General features: G+C 40.2%; 1 protein-coding gene across 5 annotated transcripts in view; it reads right to left on the bottom strand.

Annotated features, from left to right (window-relative positions):
• Positions 1 to 24,040, bottom strand: part of CNTN5 (contactin 5) — a 932,298-nt gene that overhangs the window by 161,501 nt on the left and 746,757 nt on the right. For all 5 annotated transcript variants that reach the window (XM_042459705.1, XM_042459707.1, XM_042459709.1 and 2 more), the window contains 4 exons: positions 22,033 to 22,214; positions 6,916 to 7,052; positions 4,246 to 4,375; positions 2,349 to 2,499 (listed from right to left, as the gene is read on the bottom strand). In XM_042459705.1, coding sequence (XP_042315639.1) covers positions 2,349 to 2,499; positions 4,246 to 4,375; positions 6,916 to 7,052; positions 22,033 to 22,214 — 600 coding nt within the window. The remainder of the gene's footprint in view (positions 1 to 2,348; positions 2,500 to 4,245; positions 4,376 to 6,915; positions 7,053 to 22,032; positions 22,215 to 24,040) is intronic.

Here is a 24,040-nt window from a genome sequence, read left to right as displayed (position 1 = left end):
TTATTATTATTATTATTATTATTATTATTATTATTATTATTATTATTATTACCACACACCTCTGATGACATGACATCCATCCCAGAAAGGGCTATAGCATCAGGAATTTTGGCTCCACTCCAACATGGTTTCCCACTAGATGCTACACCATATCCTCCTGCCATTCTGGTACCACTTGTTTTCCCCACTGATATTATCCAAGGGGACAGGAAAATACAATTTTATTTTAGCTTATCAGCTTGAGGGCTTCCCATGGGTTTTTACCACTTTCTCTACCACACATATTTCTGTATTGCCCCCCCTCCTGTTCTAATCACCCCAGCATGGAGCTATCTTTTAAAAATCATGTCATGCAGAAGTGATAAGCCCAATGCAGTCCCCTTTCCAACAGGAGAAACGCTCATACAACACTATGAGAGCCATGTGTCCATTCTCATTCCTGGCTTTAGAATGTCAAGGAAAAGTAACAGGGGAAAAATCACAACAGATCAACAGAGTCTAGGCTTGCAGCTTCTTTGCTACATTGGTCTCATTTCTCCAAGGTCAGTCAAAGCATGGGGTAAACAGAAAGAAGGTGTTTAACATGGTATATTTATCTCAAGGTCATCTTATAGAATTATTAGTGAAAGTGAAGACAGTGACAGTGAATTGCATTGGGGCATTCCTAGTATTAGAGGTCATACAGATAGCCACTCTGAATAATGAAATGGGCATTGATTAAAGAGAAGAGCTGCTTCTTCCTGACCTAAGGGACCAAGAAGAACCATTCTTCATTTGTAGAACCCTCCTCTATTTAACAGCAGATGTGAATCACTGAACTTTGCCCTCACCTATATAGTTTCTGCTAGTCTATTACTGACTTGTCATGTCATTTGACTTCATATTAATCTAACTGCTCCAAATTTGCCTTAATTTTCTGATTCAGCTATTCCCAGATTCAGACACAGAGCTTTATATTCAAGAAAAGCACACAACTTGGTCCTTACATGAATGTGTGACTTCAGATGGCAGGTATGTATATGTGTGTGCCAAAATGATGTAGAGGTTTGAGTGTTGGATTAGGACACTGGGTTCGAATCCCCACTTGATCAGGGAAACCCACTTGGTGACCTTGGGCAGGTCACAGTCTCAAAGTCATAGTATAGCAATAGTAAACACCATCTGAAGAAACTTGCCAAGAAAACCATGTGACAGTTTTGCCTTAGGATCACCATAAGTCAGAAATGATTTGAAGGCAAACACCATACACACACGTGTGTGTGTGTATTTGTATGGTGTGGTCCATATGTGAATGACTCCTCATTCAAACAAAATAAAAGAAACTTCAAGCTCCCATTTGGATGATATACTGGTTACTATGTGTAGGTCAAGTGTTACAGGAGAAAGTAATCAAAAGTAAAACTTTTCTCTTCAATAAAACTGCAATACTATTTAGGATGAAGAATATCTTCTCACTGATTAACTTGAAAAACCTTTCAAATAAGTTTCCATATCAGATTTCCTTCTAACATTTTAGCTGTCATTCAATATAATTTACCCACAGCTCTCCCACTACCGGTGGTGTGTGTATTCCATTCCCATATCTTTGAAGAGTTATTTTCTCAGAGACATTCCAGGAGAATTGATGGGGAGAGTCACTGTTTCATAGAGACAACAGGAAAACATGGAAGGATGAAGGCAAGGTTGTGGATCTTGAAGAGGATTGGGAAGTGAAACTGGGAGAGGGGGAGAATCAGCAGACAAGGTTGGACTGTGAATGGGGATTGGTAAATTGGAAAACCCAGCCTTATGGGGGGGACTGAAGGACATGACAACTATTTTGTGGTGATGTAGTTCTTAGGCAAGGAAGGCACATTAGAAACAACCCAGCAAAGGGGCTTTGTATTGCTGAGCAGGAGAATGATAAGAACTGCAGGGAGAAACTGAAGGCAGACAATAAAGAGGGAGTTAGGCCTGTTAGAGAAACAAGAAACATTGGCTACTGTATTTTTCTTTCTCCTTGGCATGCTAAGATTTGGGTATAGAGTGTGGTTGGCCTCAGACATGAGGTTTTTGAGCATGCCTGGTTAATGACAAGATCCTTTACCTAAAAAGAAAAGCATTTAATTAACTTTCATAAACAATTTATATCCTGCATTCCTCCGTGAAACTAGGGTTGCCACCTACAATTAATGATATACAGTGTACATTAGGATGCACTATAAAAATAGTAAAACATCACACATTTTCATCATTAATGCCTTGAACATTTAACACCAGCCACAGTCGATCAAAGGAGCTTGCTTGTTATCTCATCCTTGCAGGCCTACATGCAGTCAAAGTTAAACATTAATGAACCGACATCTGACCTTTTATTTTCTCTCAGTACTTTGTCTCCTTTCTTCCATGAGATGGTTGGCTTGGGAGAGGCCTGGGGTTTGCATTCAACAGTCACTTCTTGTCCTTTGGTAATAATAATTGTTTTTTTCAGATGACTTGAGGGGAAAGTTGGAGCAGAAGCTGTTGAAAAGGGAAATATTTTAGTGACAGTGTCAAATATTTATTACTTCACAAACTGCCCACCATCAAACTTTTTTTCTTTTTCTTTTTGCAGGGTTGGGTTGACAGTCCTTATGGAAGTGTTAATAATGTAAAATCCTATTGCCACTGAACAAAAACACATAGTAAACGAGAAAACAAACCAAAAGGACACACTACAATCCCTTTCTCTTCAATTAAATATCCCCACAACTTGTGCAAAGTATGATGGTTTAAATTATAAATGACATGAAAGGATTTCAGAATTAAAAGTGTGTTTAATACGAAAGAACTGGAGGAGGACTCACTCAAGTAGTGGACTAAAATGATAGTTTTGTAAATGTACTAGTCAGAACAGCTTGTTTCTTTCCTTTTCTGATCTGCCTGAGGTTGAGTGTGTTTCTTAAAGAAATCTTGCTTCTTTTCAATAGTTTTGTTTAACAAAAGCCTACACACATTAGAATCCAGTCTGGGGTCCACCAAGGTAATTTCTATACAGTATTCGGAGGTTAAAGAGATGTTGAATCAACCTTAAAAAGAATGGGTGAGATGTTTCTCAGGTTTTTTAAAAATAAAAGTTACCAAAATGCATATGTTTCTTCTCATTCAGAACTTGAGGATTTACACAGAAATAAAAGTGGGAAAAATAAAAAGGGGCAGACTTATCCTTCAAGCCCAGAGCTTTCTGTGCTTAATGCTTTGAGTCTGAGTTTGAATCTCTGTGTATTCAACTGTGTTGGTGCTGGTGGTTGTCAACTCTTTTTCCCTGAGAGTTTCCTTAGCACTTGCCTAACCAACTGATTCAAAAGAAAAGAAAAGAAAACATGGTTTATATCCTGTTGTTCATCTTGACTGAAGGGGAGTCATTGAATCAATTGGATTTACCTCAGTGTTGACTCTTCATTCAACAATTGCTTGAATGAATCTGCTGTAGGTGGGACTAACCAACAGCATTGCAGGTAACAAATACAGAAAAATGCACGCCCTGGAATTGATTTCATGGCTCTTTCCCCCCTAAGGCTGGTGAATGTAGGGTGTTCTAGAAATGACTTTGTTTTAATTCAGGCTAGCTAGGCCAAAAGTCTCAACAAATAAGCAAATTTTCTGCCTTGTCCTACATAAGGAGAAAGGCAGGACATAAATCAAATAAATAAATAAATGTTGAGGAACAAAGGATTTTCACTGCCCGCTACATCTTGCTACACCATATTACATTCTGTCTGATGCTTTCCTGATAAAGTAGAATTGGGTATAGACTGTGCATGAGAAATGAATTTGTTACTGACCTGCTTGATGATTAGAGATAAACAGCATAGTGGCTTTGAAGGTTTAGCTGAGTGGAAAGTTACTGTGATACATGTGAAATGTACGTGACTTTGAAACTTTTAGAAAAAACTGAATTAGAATGTGTGAACCAAGAGCTTAGGCCTCTCATCCTGCACAGCAAAGTGTCTGTCAGAGTGTGAAAGAGAAATGCATTTCTTAGAATAAAGCTGAATCTTTGGTTCAACAGCATGGCCTCCCATTCAACAAATTGTGGGAGCATCCCCCTTGATAATCCAGATTTTTCTGTGTTTATTGTGGGCACAATCATAATCATTTCATCGTGACATCTTCTGGACAACATCTTTGTGGGCCAATACTGCCCTCTTTGTAGTAAAATTGAATCCATTTAATGTAAGAGTAAACCAACACAATAGTAAAATGGAAAGCTTGTTAAATACGCACCCAATATCCTTAACTCAGCACTGGTGTAAATAGTTCCATGCTTGTTTTCTGCTAGACATTGGTACATTCCAGCATCAGACTGATTCACACTGTGGATCATCAGTACACCATTAACCATCTCAATCCTGCTCTGTAATGGAATAGAAAAATAATTCTACAAAAGCAAACAAAACCAGGAAAATGTGTTTGTTTTCTAGCTTTAAAAGAAAGTAGGAGGGGCCATGGTAACAAAGTTTGCATACGTACATGAAATTGCCTTATTCAGCACAATGGTGATGACTTTTCCTTTAAGTTTTATTATTTTTTTTATACTCTGTGCTAATGCTTAAATAATTTGAATGCTTAATTGCATATGCATACAATAGACATTGCCTGGGGCTATCCTTTTTTTGTTGTTGTTGCTCCAAACATGATTAGAATGCAATGAATAGATGAAATTCCACAGTTCCAAGTGCTAGAGCTTATGATTTGCAGCACTCAGACAATGAAGATGTGAATGCTGTAGGTCTGTATAGTTTGTGAAACAAGTTAAAGAAGTCCATGAGCCTGTATGGAAATCCATTGGAAAGGCATTAAAGCTCCCATTTCATTGGACAAACAAGCACCTAGTGTGTTCTGTTTGGTGGATAGTAAGGAAGACAGGTCTGCAATAGACTGAACACACTTATTTTAGCTGTTGACTGCTGCTACTTGCAGAATCCTTATTATATGTGAATTTTCTTGCATCATCAAGACACTCCATTGGGAAAAAATGATCAACCATTATCTCAGAATTTCAGTCTTCATTTCCAGTTTTTTAAACATGTAATTTTAAAAAAAATCTCTGTGCCTTATTGTTTGAAAATATCTTCAAAAGTGTGCAAACTGGATTATTTCTGCACTGTGTTTTGGATCTAAGTATCTCTCTGGTCCTGATCCCCTCAAACCTGATAGGAATGTCATTTCGCTGTGCTGTTATTACTGCTAGAATGAGCCTCCTTCTGCCCAAACAGGTGATGCCCAGTAAAGTAAATTAGAATCATAGAATCATAGAAATGTAGAGTTAGAAGAGACCACAAGTCCAACCCCCTGACATGCAGGAACTCTCAATCAAAGTATCCTGGACAGATGGCCATCCAGCCTCTGTTTAAAGACCTCCAAGGAAGGAGACTCCACCACACTCCGAATTGATGGAGGATTTACGATCATGGAAACAGCTTCAAATTTGGAATTGAGTAGCAATCACGAATATGAAGCAGTTATCTAAATATACACTTCTGTAACAGTTTCATTTTCACAACAGCTACTTCATCACGATTGTGACAGTATTGCCATGATTGTAACTCCCCCAAATGTTATTTATCAGGCACTTATTGCATGAGGAGAAGGAGTTCCATTCAGCAGAGGATGGGTGAATGAGGTTTCTAACTTGTTTAGGGAGGTTGGGCCAGGAAGGTTACTTAGGGCCGAAACAGACCAGCCCAAAGGGGCGATGTGACACCATCCTTGAAAGAGTCATGTAGGCATTGTGGCAACCACACGCCATGGCCCGCTCTGGCTTTTTTCTGGCAGAAAAAGAGGTTGAAAAATGCTGCTTCTTTTTGTGCCAGAAAAGGGCAACCTTTCTGTCATGGCAGTGCCCTTTTGGCACTCCTTCGGTGTGCTGCGTATGAATACCATGCTGCTGGAGGACTGCAATGCTGCTTGCCATCTGGGTGGGTGGGCAGCAGGATGCAGGCTTTGGGGCAGCATTGGGGCATGCAATATCCATACACCATGCCCCATGCCGCTGGGAAGTCACCTTATTGTGCCGATCTGTATGGGCCCCTAGTAAAGTATATACTTAATTAAGTCGTTGATAGAGAGTACATGACAATCATTACATTTCTAGTGTGCACTGAATACGTATACTTCTGTTTATAAGCATTGGGCTGCTGAGACAGAATTTCAAATAATTTCTGTAGTCTGCTTTAAAAGAAGTTAGAAGTTTAATGTAATTTAGAAGTCTGCTCTAAAAGCTTTTTAATAGCGGGATACAGACCACCCAAAACGGACGGTCTCCCACCGCCATGGTTTGCTCCGCGAGGGAGCTGCAGCCACCAAACTGTGTGGCTCCGTCATGGAGCAAAAAGAACGTGCAAAAGTGGGTTCTTTCTGCGGCGCCTTTATGATGCCGCAATGCGCCAATGGCACACTTGTGGCATCACAAGGGGCACACGACATGCGGATGCTATGTGTCCATCACGTTGTAACGGTGATGCCCATGTAGACAGGGCGCCACCATTTTGCCGCTGCCAGTACGTACTAGGCTAACCCTAGCACATACTAGGGTTAGGGAGCGTGCAAATGGTGCGCGCTCCCTAACTCTAAAATAGCCACCGCCATGCTATATTTTGGTGGTGTGTATCCCGCCAATATTGTTTGAAATTCTGTTTCAGCAGCACAGTCATAGTCAACCATTTGTATCCATTGATTCTACATCCATGGATTCAGCTATCCATGGCTTGAAAATACCCTCCCTACATTTTCCTTAAAAAGCAAACCTTGATTTTGCTACTTTATATAAGATGCACCATTTTACTATGCCATTATGTATAATGGGATTTGAGCATCCATGGATTTTTGGTATCCACTGGGAGTTCTGAAACCAAACAGTGGTCTGTGAACAAAATAAAACTATACTTCGCTTACCTCTGGCCAGATAGTGGCTCCATTTTTTAGCCAGCGATAGGTAGGTCTTGGCTTTCCAGTAGCTTTACATTCCCATCGAAGCTGATCCCCACTGTCTAACTGGGTATCATTCAACCTCTCTGTCCAATGTGGGTATGCTGCCAAAAGCAACAAAAGAGGATCATAATGTTACTGAAGCATTTCACTTCTGTTGTAAGAGTTCATTTATGTGAGCAAATATTGTTGATGATTTAAAAAAATGCAGATGATGGTATTTTAAAAACCATTTTGCAAGCACTGATCTTGGAACAAATAGTCTACTAGATCTGACTTCAGCCAACTAAGAGCAGCTGAGTAGAACCAAATTACACATTGTAATTAGACACAAAGCTGAATACATGTTGTTTTGGCTCTGGTCTGATATGACTGTGGATGAGGCTTTTTAGATGTTTTCAGGTGATAACATCATTGCTGCAAATGGATGATTATTTGAAGAAACATATTCTCTCATATTAGTTTGCCTAACCATTGAAATATTTAGGGAAGGTCCTTTTTTCAGTCCCAGCATGGTCACAAGCATGTGTACAGGAATGCAAGAGATAATATTCTTGGAGGCTTGCTCTCATGTTCTGGAATCGACCACTCCTTTCCAAGGGAGGTTAGATTGCCATTCCATTGGCAGGTGAAGGCATTAAAAAAAAATATTGGTTATGGAAAACCAATTGTATTGTTCTTATTTCTCGCCTTTTTAATGAACATGTTTTCAATTGTTCTTAATTCTGTTGTTGTTAACTGACAACATGTCAACTTTGACTAGAGGCAACCCCATGAATAAGAGGTCTCCAAGTCACTCTGTCATCAACAGCCCTGCTCAGGTCTTGCAATTTCAAGGCTGTGGCTTCCATGACTGAATCTATCCATCTGTAATGCAGTGTTCTTCTTTTCCTTCTGCCATTTGCATTACCAAGCATTATTGTCTTTTCTAGTGAGTCATATCTTTTCATGATATGGCCGAAGTACAACAATCTCATTTCAGTCAATATGGCTTCTAGGTAGAGTTCAGGCATGATTCTCTTTCAGACCCTTTTATTTGTATTTTTAGTAGTATCCTCAGAACTCTTCTAATGCACCACATCTCAAAGGAGTTAATTTTCTTCCTCTCAGCTTTCTTCACTGTCTAGCTTTCACAACCATACATAGAAATCGGAAATATGATGGCATGGACAATTCTAACTTTAGTATTCAGTAATATAGCTTTACATTCCAGGATCATGTCTGTTACCTTGTAGCTGCCCTTCCAAGTCCTAGGAGTTTATCACACAAAGGAGACTGGGAGTTTATCCCATGAATATCCTGAAAAAATGATGTAATTATGCAAAATGATTCCACATGGTGTCACACAAAACCTGCCATTAAAGTGGTCACAAAGAAGCATTAACGTATACCCTTTTACTTTCAGGATTTCAACGACAATGTATTTCCTATTTCACTTTATTTGCACAATTGCGTGTGATAATCATTTGTGCAATTACTTGCCATTTTTGCTTTATTCGTGGGATGCCTTAAATGCACTTTAATTTCTTTTTAATGTCAAAATTAGCCCCAGTGTGATAAACTCATCAGACTTCTTCTGTACACATAATTTTTATAAACAATTCTATACATAATCGCATTATATTTTAATAATAAATCATTACATGTTTTTAGTCAAGGATCATTTTTGTCTCTGTTCTGAGGAAAAGGTGAGAATAATAATAATAATAATAATAATAATAATTATTATTATTATTTTATATCACATTTCCCCCCAAAATAGATATACAAAGTAGCTTATAAATTTAAAAAATTACAATGTGGAGTCGAAGGCTTTCAAGGCCAACATCCATAGATTTTTGTAGGTTTTTCAGGCTATGTGGCCATGTTCTAGAAGAGTTTCTTCCTGATGTTTCACCCGCAGAGATGCCAGCCACAAATGCTGGTGAAACATCAGGAAGAAACTCTTCTAGAACATGGCCACACAGGCCAAAACCCCCAGAAAAAACTATTAAAAAATTACAGTTGAAAACAAAAAATGGACATTAAAATAGAATGAACAAAACAATGAACTTAAATTAGAATACATAACAATAAAGGAGAGCCTAGTAGAATATTAGTGCTGTAGATTTCAGGTTTGGAAGAGAACTTTCCCTCCTGTCTCTGATAGATAATGCAAATGGACCCCATCTGTGTGGCTGGCAATGAGAATTCAACTTTTACACCCTGAAATTAAGAAAATGCCTGCTGAAACAAAGCAAAGCTTATGTAGTTCAACACTCTAATTCCCACTGTGGGGAAACAAAAGTCTTTTCAAAGCCCTAAACAGGAAATTAATCAGATACACTTTGGAATACCAGCAACTGGTATTCAGAAGCACATTGTTGCATCACCATGGAATCCCTTCAGTAAGCTAGGGCTCAACAGGGTTGATTAATCCATAACCTGGAGATTTATTTCCTACATAGACAAGGTGAGGAGCCATGTGCACATACCTGTCTTTTGTTTTTCTTTTAAATAAACTCCAGGCCATGCAGGGCACACATGGCTTCTCTGACTACAAGCATCCAAGAAGCATCCTAGAAACTCTAATTTGATTTCCCCAAGGCATGCCGTGGAACTATAGCATTCAATTTCTGAATGCTTGTGCCTTTCAGAGAAGCTGTATATGTTCCCACGTGGCTTGGAAATAATAGTTCAAGATGAAAACAAAAGTCAAGTTTTTGTAGGGTGGGAAGGTTGCAGCTCTTGTTGGGTTATGAAAAGGGTATAGGGACACTTACTTTTAAATAGCAAACCTAATGCTGCTCTGAGCACATTAATATTGTGTAATAACCTAAGTTATAACAGCCATATAGTGAGCAATGTTTTGTTGCATATAAAGAGCAATGGAACAGATTATTTTTTTCTGAGTAATATTTTAAAACTGCACAAAATTCATAAGTGGCTGTTATGGTCAGGAAAGAGCATTCTCTTTGCAGGAAATGGCATTTTCTTTGTGGGAAATAACATTCCTGCATAAAAATATTAATCCATGCACTGAATATGCTGTTTTCTGTGCAGAAAATGCTGTTTTGTATGCAAATCAGCCATGTGCAAATTTAATGCAATTACCTAATTTTGGCTTTTTTTTTCTGTGCAGAAAACAACACTTATATGCAGGAATTAATATTTCCAAATTGAAATATTATTGTTCACTCAGAAAATGCTGGGTTTTTTTATTTTTGCACAAATCCATGTTTGAATTTTGTGCAGAATAAGTCCCAAACTGTGAAGATTCCTGTCAGTGAAGGTTTCTTGACACTCAAAACCCCCCACATACTTTAACTACATTCCAAATATTTTTTACTATTCTTTACATCCCTAAAAACATGCAGGGGTAGCTGTGTTGGCCATTTAGTAAATTCAAACAAAAATCCTCCAATCAGTGATACCTTTATTGGCCAACCCAAATGCACAATATGCTCATTGCAAGCTTTCCAAGTTCCTCTGGCTTCTTCATCGGGCAAGATGTTACATACCAGGCAAGCGAAAAATTAGAGATGTTAGTATGATGTCTGCATTTTGTTGTTTCTGTCATTAGTTAAGATGGTATGGAGAGGATATCTTTAGCAGGCTGGCCCCTTCTCCTATGGCCATGGCACAATTGTTGTTGTTGTTGTTGTTGTTGTTGTTGTTATTATTATTATTATTATTATTATTATTAACCTTTATTTATAAAGCGCTGTAAATTTACACAGTGCTGTACATACAATCTTTTTAATTGGACGGTTCCCTGCCCTCAGGCTTACAATCTAAAAAGACACGACACAAAAGGAGAAGGGAGTGGTGGTGGGGAAGGGGATGAGGGTCAGCAGTTCTTCTCTACCTCCGAGGCCTGGATCAGGGGAGATGGACTGGAGGGAGGGCTTGGCTTCTTAATGGATGGTTAATCTTCTTACAGGGAGGCCTGTTGGAGCTAGCCTGCCTCTCTAGTAGGATAATACATATAAAATGCACAGCAATATAGGAAATGATTCAAATAAAACAGACCACAAAAGAACATCAAATAGCAAGTGACAATTATGCAATGCCTGGGAACGCTTCTCTGAACAAATTGGACAAATTGGACAAAGTCCAGGAAATTTAAAGTGCATATCAACAAGGAATCCTCTTTTGCAATCCAATATATCTCCATCCCTGTGAGGCCACAGGCCTCTTTGTAGACATCCCTAGCAAATCTTCCCACCACTATGAAATTATTTTTAAGGATAACATCCAGTACCTTGGAGTTATCTTTTAAAATTTGGACTAAAACCCAGAGAAGTTTCACTGTCCCACAGGAGACCACCAACTTCCACTGCTTCCCACTGTTAGAATTGTTCCTAGCTTTGAAAACTTATCATCCTAGGTCCAAATCCCATTCTTCAAACCAATACAAGGTTTTTGCAATAACAGCTGATGCTCTGGGCTGGAAGCCTTAATAACTATTCTATAGATGCCAACTCCCAAGGAAAAAAGCCTTCTCAGATTAATAAGGCTTAACTCATTAATCCAAAGCACTGAAGAGGAAAGCTTTTAAATCTTTAAATCTGTTCTGTACAGCACTGCAGAGTATCAGGTGTCAATGGTCTTGACATCAAGGGATGCAGACTAATACATATGGCAGCGTTGGTTAGTAACTGAGAGTTAGCATAGTGAAGGATCTATTTTGGACAGAACAAAATCAATAAAGCACTTTAATAACAGCCCATGCAGTGGACTGCATTTTAAAATAAATCTTATAATCCATTTGGTATTTGACCAGTCACCAATCAGAGTTTTGAGAAGCTGCAAGAAAGGAATAATAGTTCTGCCTAGCATGTTGGTTACAAAGAATATAAATCAAGGAGGTATTTAAGCTGCAATGCTATGTGCATATAGATGGAGCCACTGAATTGAGGAGGTTGACTTCTGAACAGATGTGCATAGGAACGCATCGGGGATGCATCAGATTGCCAGACAACCAGAGTACAAACTGAACACCCAACAGTGTGACCACAGTAAAATACTGTGATGGCTGGCATTTCATATTATTTTCATTTTAAATTTAATTTCATATATTTTAAACAATTTTTAATAATTTTAAAAAATCAAAGTTATGCCTTGTGAAATAAGAGACAGGCCTTGTCTATAAAATAGTCAAACCCAATAGGGAAGTGATAAATACAATACACAAAATTGTTGGTTGTCTATTACAAGTACATTAGTTGCATTCTTTACTTTGGTTGTTTGCATGACAACCAACACCAGCTAAAACTCCCATCTTCTAGATAATCTTTAAAAGGACAAGAATGTCTTTGCTCGAGGAATAGCTCTCAAGACAAGCACAATAAAAATGCAAATAAAATATGCAATTATAATTAAAGTACAAAAATGGATCAGACAAATGAAATTAGCAGAACTCACAAGATGGGGGAAGGAATCCTGTGGCCCTCCTGATGTAGGATTATAAAACCCAGCATATCTCACTATTGGGTATGTTGGCTAGGGGCATTGAGATTTGCTGTCTAAAAATGTCTGTACCTACCTGAAGAAAGAGCAACCCACTGGGAATTGTGTAGGTAAGCTCCATACACCTAACACAGTGGGGGAAGATGGGAATTTTAATATGACAGTTAATATGGAAGTTTTAATATTTTTGGTCTTCTGTATAAAAGCAGTCTTATGTATCAGTGGGGGACCTCTCCCTGGCCCCCGGGTATGGAACCTCTGTCCCATTACTGTCAGTGAACATGTGTAAAAGGCAATGCAATTCTAGGCTGCATCAATAAATGTATAATGTCTAGATCAAGGGAATAATAGTACCACTCTTTTCTTCGTTGGTCAGACTTTCCAATTTTGCGCACCACAGTTCAAAAAGGGTGTTGAGAAGCTGGAGCGTGTCCAGAAGACAATGACCAAAATAATGAAATATCTGGAAACTATGCCCTATGAGAAGAGACTTAGGGAGATGGGTATGTTTAGCCTGGAGAAGTGAAGGTTAAGTGGTAATATGATAGCCCTATTTAAATATTTGAAGGGATGTCACACTAAGATGGTTTGTTTTCTGTAGCTCCAGAAAACAGAATTTTGTTTGTATTATCCAAAATAATGTTGTAGTTGTTGACCATTTTCTCCACGAGCTGTCTCAAGAAAAGGTGAGGTTGTTTTGTCTGTGTGTATGTGTATGTGTGTGTTTGCATTCCTACTTTTGACAGGTTTTTTCGTCCCCACTCATTTGAGTGTCCACTCAGGAAAAATGAATGGAATACTATATAGGTACCCAATACATCATGTTACTTTGCTGTTGGATTTATGCTTCTGTACTGTAATTTCAAGAACTCATTATTGCCACAACTAGCTGATGCATTTTGGGGTGAGGTATTTACTTGGTCACCAAACTGCCAAAACATACCGTAGTTCTTTCAAAGACACTTGTAATTATTTAAATCTACACAAATGAAGTATTTAAGTATTTATTTCAAATTAATGTGCCTCCAAATGTGGGTGTAAATATGTTTTTTTTTTCTTAAAATACTACATTTTGATTAAATTAGAGAAAAGCAAACTCCAGTGAATAGGAAAATTCTGGCCCGCATACTAGTCCCAAAGACCCAGGATTGGTTCATCATCTTTCAGAATCAGCAAATACCCTGAGGAATCCATGCATGGAAGATCTCTCATACGCTTTTCCTACTACAAAACAAAGTTTTGGGAGGGCTCTCTCTCAGTTCCATCACCATCACAGCCATATTTGGTGAGGACACAGGAGAGAGCCTTCTTGGTGGTAGCTCCCAGTTTGTAGAACTGCCTAAACACAGGAGGTTCTGTTGACCTGCTTTCCTTCTTCTTTGTGTTGGGAGGCAAAACCATTTTTATTTAGGCAAGATTTTGATTCTTAACCTGTTGTAGCACAGGGAGCATTTAATGTGTGTTGTGTATATGTTGTGCTTTTCTCTCTCTCTCTTTTTTTTTTTTGTTTTAAATTGTTTTACCTTTATGTTTTCAACAAAAAAAATTAGATTGTTTTTCAAGTTTCATATGAATAGGTTTTTTAAAGCTGTATTTTGTTTAAGTGTGATGTAAAGAGTTTCTGTTTTTTCAGATTATTTTAAGTAAACAGAAGTAAGGTAAATGTTACAGTTAGGTATAGAAAGAATATCCATAATTATTTGTTCCTAGTCAAAACAAAACAAAATGCAAGCTCAGCTTTCTGAACAGTTAGGAAACCTTGAAGATTATCGCATATCGTTCTCAGAACATTCCGAGTCGTAACGTTCTGGGAACGTTCCTGGAACGGATATTACCGCATGAGGAAAGTGGAACGTGATGAGAATGTGATGGGAATACATTTTACTGCACAGCACATCCCTTTTTCTTGAGAACTTTCCCAGAACATTTTCCACGGAGGTCTGGCTTCCCTCTGCTTTAAGGGAGCTCCACGGAGGTCCCTTAAAGCCAAGGGAAAGCAAGCTGTCAGGGAGGGGCCTGGGCCAAGGGCAGAGCCCTAGCAGCCATTGCAGCTCTTTAAACCGGTTAGAAAAGAAGAGTCCTCTGCTGTCATCCCAATTCCCCTTTTTGACAGCTTGTCACCCTTTTGCCTCCTGTGTGTGTGCATGTAATGTGTGCCTTCAGGTTGTGAGCTTCCCTCCCCGCTTTAACTCTTGTCTGGCTCTTTGCTATGGAATTCTGGGAGTTGTTTGCTTGCTTTTGTGTGGTGCTCCAAACAAAGGAGCTTTTGTGGGTTCCCTCCTGGAGGGAAGGAGGATGCATCCCTGGCATCCCTGCCTCCTGCAGGCTGACAGCACAGGAGCCCCGCTGGACATGACACCAGAGGCCCCCACAGAAGCAACCAGACCCTCTCCCTTTTGCTCTCTGCCCTGGTCCCCTCCTTCCCTTCCTTCTCTCTTTTTCCTCTGTTTTGCCCTCCTCCTTCACTCTCTTTCTTGCTGCTTATCCTTCCTTCTCTCTCCCTCTTTCCATTTTCTACTTCCTTCTCTCTTTCTCTCTTTCCCTCCTTTCCTCTTCTCTCCCTTGTCCCACCTTTCCTCCCTTTTTCCTTCCTTCCCTCCCTCCTTCTTCCCCCCCCCCACACACACCTTCCTCACTGCAGTCGCTCGCCTGCCTGCCTTCCTGCCTGTCATTCTTTCAGCCAATCAGGAGACAGAAGAATGAGAGAACAGATTTGAGAACAGATAAGAATACTGCACAGACCTCTTTTGGAACATTCTCAGAACGTTACAGCTCTCTGGGAACACATTTAATCCGTTCCCTCCCTGGAACACATGTAGAACACATTTGGAACGTGATGGGAACCCGATGGGAACACATACGTGCGGTATACTTACATGTGTTCCATTCCCATCGGGTTCTCAGAATGTTCTCAGAACGCTGTGTGGTATTCTTCCTTGTCAGGAAGAATGATAGACCAGAGATAATTTTGCTCAGTTTTCCTCTTGGTAGGGGTTGCTTGCATGGGAAAGTCTGTATCTGATATAAGAAATCTGTTTTGTTCATCCAAATCCCATATGTTTTTCTCAGCAGAATTCCTGCATAATAATTTGGGATTTTCAAAAATGGGAATATTTGTTTTTACCCTCAGCAGGGAGAAAACTACCCAAAATTTTTGACCTCTTACTTGAGAACAAAACAGTCCATGATTTACATCCCCTGTTACAGTTACATTAAAAAAGATTAAGATTAGCACTCATTATGTTACAGTAGTAATTCAATGTTGTTGTGCCATTATTATCCATTTCCTGTATTGCTATGTACTGTATATGCATTATCCTATTTGAGAGTATGTATTTTCCCTGGAAAATGATTAACCATCCATTATGAAGCCAAGCCCTCCCTCCAGTCCATCTGCCTTGGTCCAGGCCTTGGAGGTAGAGAGGAACTGCTGGACCTCTTACCCTTTCCCTCCACCACTCCCTTCTCCTTCTGTGTCATGTCTTTTTAGATTGTAAGCCCGAGGGCAGGGAACCGTCTAACTAAAAAGATTGCATGTACAGTGCTGTGTAAATTTACAGTGCTTCATAAATAAAGGTTAATAATAATAATAATAATAATAATAATAATAATAATAATAATAATAATAAATGAATGAATAAATCACCACTAACTGAAAAGCTACCAAAAGTTTCTTTTTGAACTTCAGTTCCAAGATTGGGGATTCTGGTGGGGCAATAATATAATAATGATAATGGTTAACAACAACAACTATTATTGTTATTATTATTAATATTTCCCACTTTCCCCATGGATTGATTGGGGAATAACAACAGACTAACAAATATTGCCAGTTAAAACACAATTTCAAATAAACCATACATCAGTTTAAAAGAACAAACAAGACACATATGTATTAAAATAATATACATTTAAATCATTTAAAATTTACAGGTTTTTTTTTAAATTGGATAGGCCTGCTCGAAGAGATTAGTCTTCAATGCTGTTTTAAATTCAAATTCGTATTCAGCTAAGTCCATATTCTAGAGACGGCTGCAGAAAGAGTCCTCTGACTGAAAGCTGCCAAGCTAGTCCTGGCTGTCTGGAGTAACTGTCCACCAGAGGATCTGAGTGTACAGGATGATGGGAGAAGATGATCCTGTAATCTGGACTCAAACCATGTACCCACTGTGTTGTATTAAACAGGCCTGTAGTTTGATGTAATAAGATTCAAATTCTTAGCACACAAGATAGTGGAAATAATAACTGTGCAGAGTTTAAATGAATCCTTAGTAAGGCCCATCTATCTATGCCCTGAATGAGCTGGTTTTGCCCTACAATCTTCTGAAACACTGAGTTTAGTCTTAAGAGAATCTGAAAATAGTTTCTTGATGGGAGAGAATTTGAAAGATTGCAGTAACTGAAACAGTAACAACAAATCATTTCCCAGATGAAAACTGGGACACGTGCAGCCAAGCAGCAATACAATGTAGTTAAGATAGCAAAAGTTGTTTATGAGGAGGACCACACAAGACTGGAGAGGCTGCAGCAGTTTGCTTTTGCCTGGACTACTGGGAAAGGCAAGACACTACTTCCTCTTCTCCTTTCATTGAGTTAATTGGGTACAAACTACTTCTGCAGTTTGAATGTAGTTGGCAGCAATCAAAGCTGAAGGCAAAGGGGGAAAGTGGGAGGAAGAGAAATAAACTGGGGCAATTTTAAAACTCCTCAAAAAGTGGGACAACTGAGGATTTATTGGGATTGTCCCTGCTAAATTGAGACAGTTGGAGGGTATGAATCACAGGTAACTAAATTGACATTTGTGGAAAAATTGCAGGCCACAAAACTAGAAAGCAGGCAGGCAGCACGGGTATGGCAAAATCTAACACAAAGTGATTTTTGTCACTCGCAGGGCTGCATGTCAAGTCAAGCATCTGAGACAAATGGAGTGATTGCTTCCAGAGTATCAGCTGTATCAGGCAATCATGGTACATCTGGTTGTCAGCAATAGATAAGATGGACTCAAATCAGCCTGTGATTGCATGAGAGCAGACAAACCACCTCTATGCATTCTGGGCATTCCCCAAAGCATCCATAGTTGAATTGGATCAAATTCAACTGACAAACTGAGCATGATGAAGAGAGACAGAAAATGCTAGTACCTCGGGATGAATGCAAAGCAGAGCTTTTCCCAGAATGACAGGCGTAATCCCATAAACCATTCTAAAGCTGTCCAAGATGGTTGTTTACTTACAAATCAGTGAACCTACAGCAAGTAGAATCTGTAGCGTCCATGACAAGATTTATTCTGAGGCGACCCCCCTCCCCCATAAACTCCTCAAAGGATAGCACAGGCACTCAAAATATTGGTCAACACTACTGATCGCTTCTTTGCCATTGATCTAACATTAGCTTGGTAAAGAGAAATGTAATCTGGAAGGCTGCATATTCCCCATGTGAGCCTGCCTGGGTTTTACGGTCCTTAGGAAATTCCTTTCTGTTTCACTGGCATCAGAGTACCATCTCATAGCTGGTTACTCTGAGGTCCTGGAAAAACCAAGTGAAAAAAAAATTCAGACTAGTTTCATATCTGAACTTCAATAAGCAGAGGCCTAAGCTAGTTTCATATCTGTTCTTAAGGATGCAAAAGCATTTTTATTCAAAAAGGCTTTTGCTTTTCAAGCTGACTGGTTAGATGAAATGGATTTTATGCTCATGAGTTTTGCTAATACTCATCAAGATCTTATTTATTTTTAGAATAGTGTAAATATATACCATTGTCTTTTCACTATATTCCACAGTTAGCAGAACTATGACTTCTCTCAAATTGGAAACTATGGGACTGTACAGATGGATGGCATCCAGCCATCCCTTTAGTGGCTGGATTGGTGCTGCAGCAACCGCATGCTGTGGCACCAATCTGGCTTCCGGAGAGCGCAAAAAGGAGCCGCAAAAAGTGGCTCCTTTTTCTGTCTTCTAAAGGGCGTCATAGCTATGGCAGTGCTGCTTTCTGATGCCCTTTCGGTGCTGCATTGTCTAGATGCAGTGCCAGGGTTGCGTCATGATGCCGTACACTGTCTAGAAAGGCGTGCGGCATCATGAGGTGATGGGGCGGAGTCACGGCATCCAGCATGTGAAGCTGCAACAAAAAGGACTCAGTTTAAGCCAACTCCTGGTTGACACAATTTGGGAATGTAGGCAGCAGCCTGCTATGGGAGTGGGCCATGTGGTTGCCACAGTCCTGGCCCAATCATGGCCTGATTGCAGCCCGCGTGGCCAGAGACTGCTCCTTCCTTCCCACCTGCTTCTCCCCTAAGATACAATTTGTCTTCTTTTCTGTAGCATTACACTACTATTCAATTTATGGTCAACAATATCCCCAAAATCCTTTTTATATGTATGGCTGAACCAAGTATCTCCATCTTGTACTTGTACATTTGGATTTTGTCACCTAAATGTATAATTCTGCCTTAGTTTCTGTTGAATTTCATTATATTAATTTCAAGCCAGTTTTCTAGCTTACCAAGAACTTTTTTCATTCTGTTTCTATCTTCCAATGTGTTAGCTATCCCTCCCAGTTTTGTATAATCTGTAAATTTGTTAAGAATTCCCTCCACCCCATCTTCGAAATCTGTGATTAAAATATTGAAGACTGTTAGCCTCAGGACAGAAACCTACAGCTCTCCATGTGATACCTCCTTCCAATTTGAAGCACAGCCACTGAAGATAACTCTTTGAGCATGGTTTTCCAATCAATTATGGATCCATGTGATGGTGTTTCAATATATTCCATATTTAGTCAATTTCATAATCAAAATATTACAAGGAACCTTATCAAATGCTTTGCTGAAATCCAGATAAATGACATCTGCACAGTTCCCACCGTCTACTAAAATAGTAACCCATTTTTCAATATATATATATATATATATATATATATATATATATATGGTTAGTTTATCAAGATTTGTTCCAACTAACTCTTTGTCAATCTTGATTTGCAACCCAGAGTTCTTGAAAAGGTCTCTGCAGCTACATGGAAGCACACAGTCATAAATTTTTGTGGTGTGGATAAAATAGACATTGGCCATTTCTGCCTTTTCACTGTAAGCATTTTATCATACTTGCTGAACAGTGGTCCCATCATTTCCTTCCTTACTCTTTTCCTTCAAACGTATTTGACAACCCCTTTTTGTTCATTCTTTCCTGCCTATCCAATCTCAGATTATTAGAGTTTTGGCTTTCCTTACATTATTCCTGTATGCTTGGGCTTACAGTTGATTTGTCCTTCCTTCCATTCTTTGTACATGTTCTTTTTTCTTTTCATTTCCTCCTTGAGCTTACTGTGCAGCCACATTGGCTTTCCCCCCCAGATGTTTCCCATTTTTCTTCTTCCATAGCGCCCACATGCCCAGCAACTCTATCACATGACAAGGGTGCTGCAGCTGCAGCATGCCCACCAGACAGGGTGTGTAATGGTGACGTCGCAGCTGTGCCACTTCCAGATGGGGCAGCGCAGCTGCAACGTCATCACGAAATCTCTCGAGCTTTGCGGCGTCGCAGCGATGCCACAAAAAGGAGCTGCTTCTGGGCATTCTTTTTTGCTCCGCAGCAGCACTGCATAATTTGGTTGCTGTGACGCTCCTGCGGTGCAAAGAGAGGCTCCGGGAAGGTGCCTCTTTTTGGCGGTTTGTACCCACCATAGTCTCCCAGAAGATATCTGAATAATGGAAGTCCCCCATAACTACTTGAGATTTGTTTCAGAAAAGCATAATCCACCACCTTGTCTTGGTTTGGTGGCCTGTAGTTAAACCTCACAGTGCTGTTTTTATTTCTTTCTCCTTTTACCCAATGGTCCAGTTTGATCACTCACATTGATTCCTGTTCAAGTGAAATTGTCTTTGACATATAATGCTACTTTCCCTCCTTTTCCTCCCCATCTGTTATTTTAAAACATAAGGGCCCGTTACAGACGGGCCTTAAAGTGCGTGCTCCGTGTGTGCTAGGGTGCGCCCCCAACCCTAGCACGTGCGGAGCTTGCACAAAATGGTGGCAGCCGTTCCACACGGCCGCCGCCATTACGACGTCACGATCGTGCCGCCTCTATACCGGGAGGCGCAGACGTGACATCGTCACGCCACAGCAGGGCGCATAGTGCGCTCTTTCCCCGGCCGCAAAAGGAGCTCTGAAACGGAGCTCCTTTTGCAGTTTGCGTCGCTGGGCGCAGCCTTCAGATGGCTGCGCCCAGCGATGCAAAGGAGAAAGGGGCCAAGCGGCCCCTTTCTCCTCCTCCCTGCCACCGCAGGGTGTCCTTGGGGCTTGAAGCCCCAAGGACACCCCTTTCCAGCCCTCGGGGAAGGGGCCTTTTGCCGCTTCCCCGTGGCATGGAAAGCGGTGGATCGGGGCCTCAGCAGCTGCTGCTCTGGCCGCTGAGGCCCTGATCCGGTGGGGAAAGGGGCGGGTGCAAGCTGCCGCTTTTCGGCGGTCTGTAACACGCCATTATATTCTTCAGTTGCTATATTTCAATAATGGCAGTCATCCCACCAAGTCTCTGTTATATCTATAATACATACCTATACCTATAAAGTCATATTTACTTTCCTGCACTAGGATTGCAGGCTTGTCTTGTTTGTTTCTCAGACAGTGTGCATTGGTTTATAGACATCTAAAGTGTTTTTTCCTCTTCTTTTATTCTACTGTGAGCTTTACTGGGGCTCCCATTCTCTCCCTCAGCTTCTCCTCTAGAATTCACATTGTATTTAGTACTTGTTTTGGACAGATGTTTGAGCTATCAACTCCAACCTTCCCCACCCCCACCCCAGGATGTAATTTAAAGCCCTCTTGATCAGATTTACCATTCTTTGTGAAGTCTAGCCCATCTGTAGCCAGCAGTCCTTTTCCTAAAAAGTGAAGACCATGGTCCCAGAAGCCAAACCATTCCCATCAACAGCATCTGTGTAGCCAGCTTTACAACTGCAGTATCTTCCTGCCACTGTATGGTCCTCTATTTTTCACTGGTAGAATTAACAAGAATACCACCTGTGCCTCTAAACTGTCCATTTTCCTGTCCAGGGCTTCATAGTCCATGGCGATCTGCCCAAAGGCTGGCTTACAATACTTAAAACATAGTTTAAAAAATTCACAACAGTTATTAAATTATCAAAAATTAAACTAGTCCAGACATAAATATGAAAACACAAAAACAACAAATAACAGCCCAGCACATTATATATAAGGCCTGTTTCATCTAAAAGAATCAAGCAATCAAGCAATTTTCAAAGGCCTCTCAGAAGGTTTTTTCTTCTTCTTTTGAGTGAGAAAGTATGGGAAGGAAGTCCCAGAGCCAGGGAGGTCAATGAGAAGGCCCTCTCCCATGTTCCTATCAAATGCAAGTGTCAAGGGAGAGACAGAAGGGCCTTCCCAGAAGATCTCAAAACATGGACAGCTTCATATGGGAGAATATGGTCCTTCAAAGAGTCTGGCATGCTACTGGTTGTGTTACAGGCTGTACCAATTAAAACAGCACTGGATTCCCTGTTTGTGCATAGTCCAAAACAAGATGTCTGCAAGTTTCTGTCTGATCACATCAATTTGCAACTAGGAGTAAATACTGAGTAGTGTCACCACTTTCATGACATAAACTTCACAACATACTATATACTTGCAGCTGTCCTCGGAAGACATTTCTTCCCCGGGAATTTTCAGCCTTGCATTCATATGTCCCTGCATCTTCTAGTTGCACATTCGGGATTTCGAGGACGGCTTGGGACTTCCGCAGACGGGCTTTGCTCGGATTGGGGCCATTAACTTTCCTCCACGAGATTGTTGGAACAGGGCTGAAAGATTTAGTGAAGTCATAATTAGCGCTTCCCTGCCATTAAGAATATAGATCCTGTTACCTGCTAATTTAAGTACTTAATCGTCTAAGCAGCAATAAAGTGTTATCACAATTAAGGCCCATGAACTGCTTGATATATTTCACTTTCAGCCAAGAGTATTTAATAAGTGGTTCATCTCTCATGGACCGTTCCTGTCTATTGGAAAGAATGTTCAGTCTTTTCTGGGGACCAAGCCATGGGATTTCAGCCAAACATGGTACTTTTCAAGGGTTCAAAGACACCATGTTGCAGAGCTACAATGACAAACTGATGAAATAAAAACAATGTTTAATTTTTGAACGAAACCAGTATGCCACAGAATGGGGACTGCTCATTCAAATAATATGCTGCTGAGAGTGTGTCATCAAAGCCCGCAACAAAACTTGCATTTTAGAAATATGGTGTAAGAATGAATGAATGAATGAAAGAAAGAAATCCTAAATCTAGCTGTTAGGACAGCCTCCAAAATTTCACAGATGAAGAATGACACATGTGTGGCCAAGGAATTGTCTCAAGGTGGTCCAGATGACAAAAGTTATTAATGAGGAAGGACATACAACCTAGGAGAAGCTGCAGAGTTTGCTTTTCCTTGACCCTACTGGGAAGGGAACAACTCTGCCTCCTCATTTCCTCTGTTCCCTACTGAGCTCACTGAGTACAAATTACTTTTGCCCTTTGAACTCAATGTGCAACAACTAAAATAATCTGAGGACCAAAGGGAAAGTGGGAGTAGGAGAGAGACTGGGGCATTTTAAAAGTAGATTAAAAAGCAGGATGGCAAAGGGTTAATCAGGACTCTTCCTGTCAAATTGGAACAGTAGGAGATGATGTATTGTAGAATCACAGAGTTGGAAGAGACTGCAAGGGCCATCCAGTTCAACCCCATTCTGCCATGCAGGAAATCTCAATCAAAGCATCCCCAACAGATAGCCATCCAGCCTCTGCTTAAAGACCTGTAAGGAATAAAGCGCATTTAATCCCATCAATATCCTGCAAGAGCAGGATGATTTTCAGACCATGTTTCCTGACGTCACCATTATTGGGATATTATCCCATGAATAAAGTGGCAAAATCACTCTGGTTTTTATTTTTGGAATTTTCCAGTGAATAAAAAGAGGTGCGATTTTGCTGCTTTATTCACGGGATAATGCCCTGCTAATGGAAATGTTGGGGGGTGTCATCTGAAAATCATTCCACTCTTGTGGGATATTGACGGGATTAAATGTGTTTTATTCATGGGAGGAGGAGGCTCCCATAAAAACCTCAGTCTCCAGCTATAGCAGGAACAGGCAAATGTGGAAGACTGGGGGATCACATTACCGCCCCCCCCCCCAATAAATCTTGGTTGTACCAAGCACTGTAACTGCTTCCACAAATAAATATCAAATTTCTGTTTCCAAATGCCCCCAAAGAGTCATAGGGTGGGGGCATGGGGGCATTCTAACCATGGTGATGGGCCTTCTAGTGCCACAGAAGGCATTGGTAGCAATTTTTGAATAACTGCATTGTGATTTAAAAACAAAGTTTTATAATATTTATTAAAAAATGTTTGGGGAGCCTGGTTGTGCTCCATCTAGAGGTCATTTCAGAGTTTTTTGGAGCTATATATATAGGGCTGTGTCCTGGGCCCAGTGCTATTCAACATCTTTCTCAATGAATTGGAGGACAAAATTGGGGGCATACTTATCAAATTTGCAGATGACACCAAACTAGGGGGAGTAGCTAATACTCCAGAGGACAGGATCAAAATTCAAGATGACCTGAATAGACTAGAAAGCTGGGCC

The sequence above is a fragment of the Sceloporus undulatus genome, chromosome 3 (assembly GCF_019175285.1).
Source record: "Sceloporus undulatus isolate JIND9_A2432 ecotype Alabama chromosome 3, SceUnd_v1.1, whole genome shotgun sequence".
Taxonomy (NCBI): domain Eukaryota; kingdom Metazoa; phylum Chordata; class Lepidosauria; order Squamata; family Phrynosomatidae; genus Sceloporus; species Sceloporus undulatus.
The sequence above is the reverse complement of the archived record's forward strand: the minus strand, read 5'-3'. Positions and strand labels throughout refer to the sequence as shown.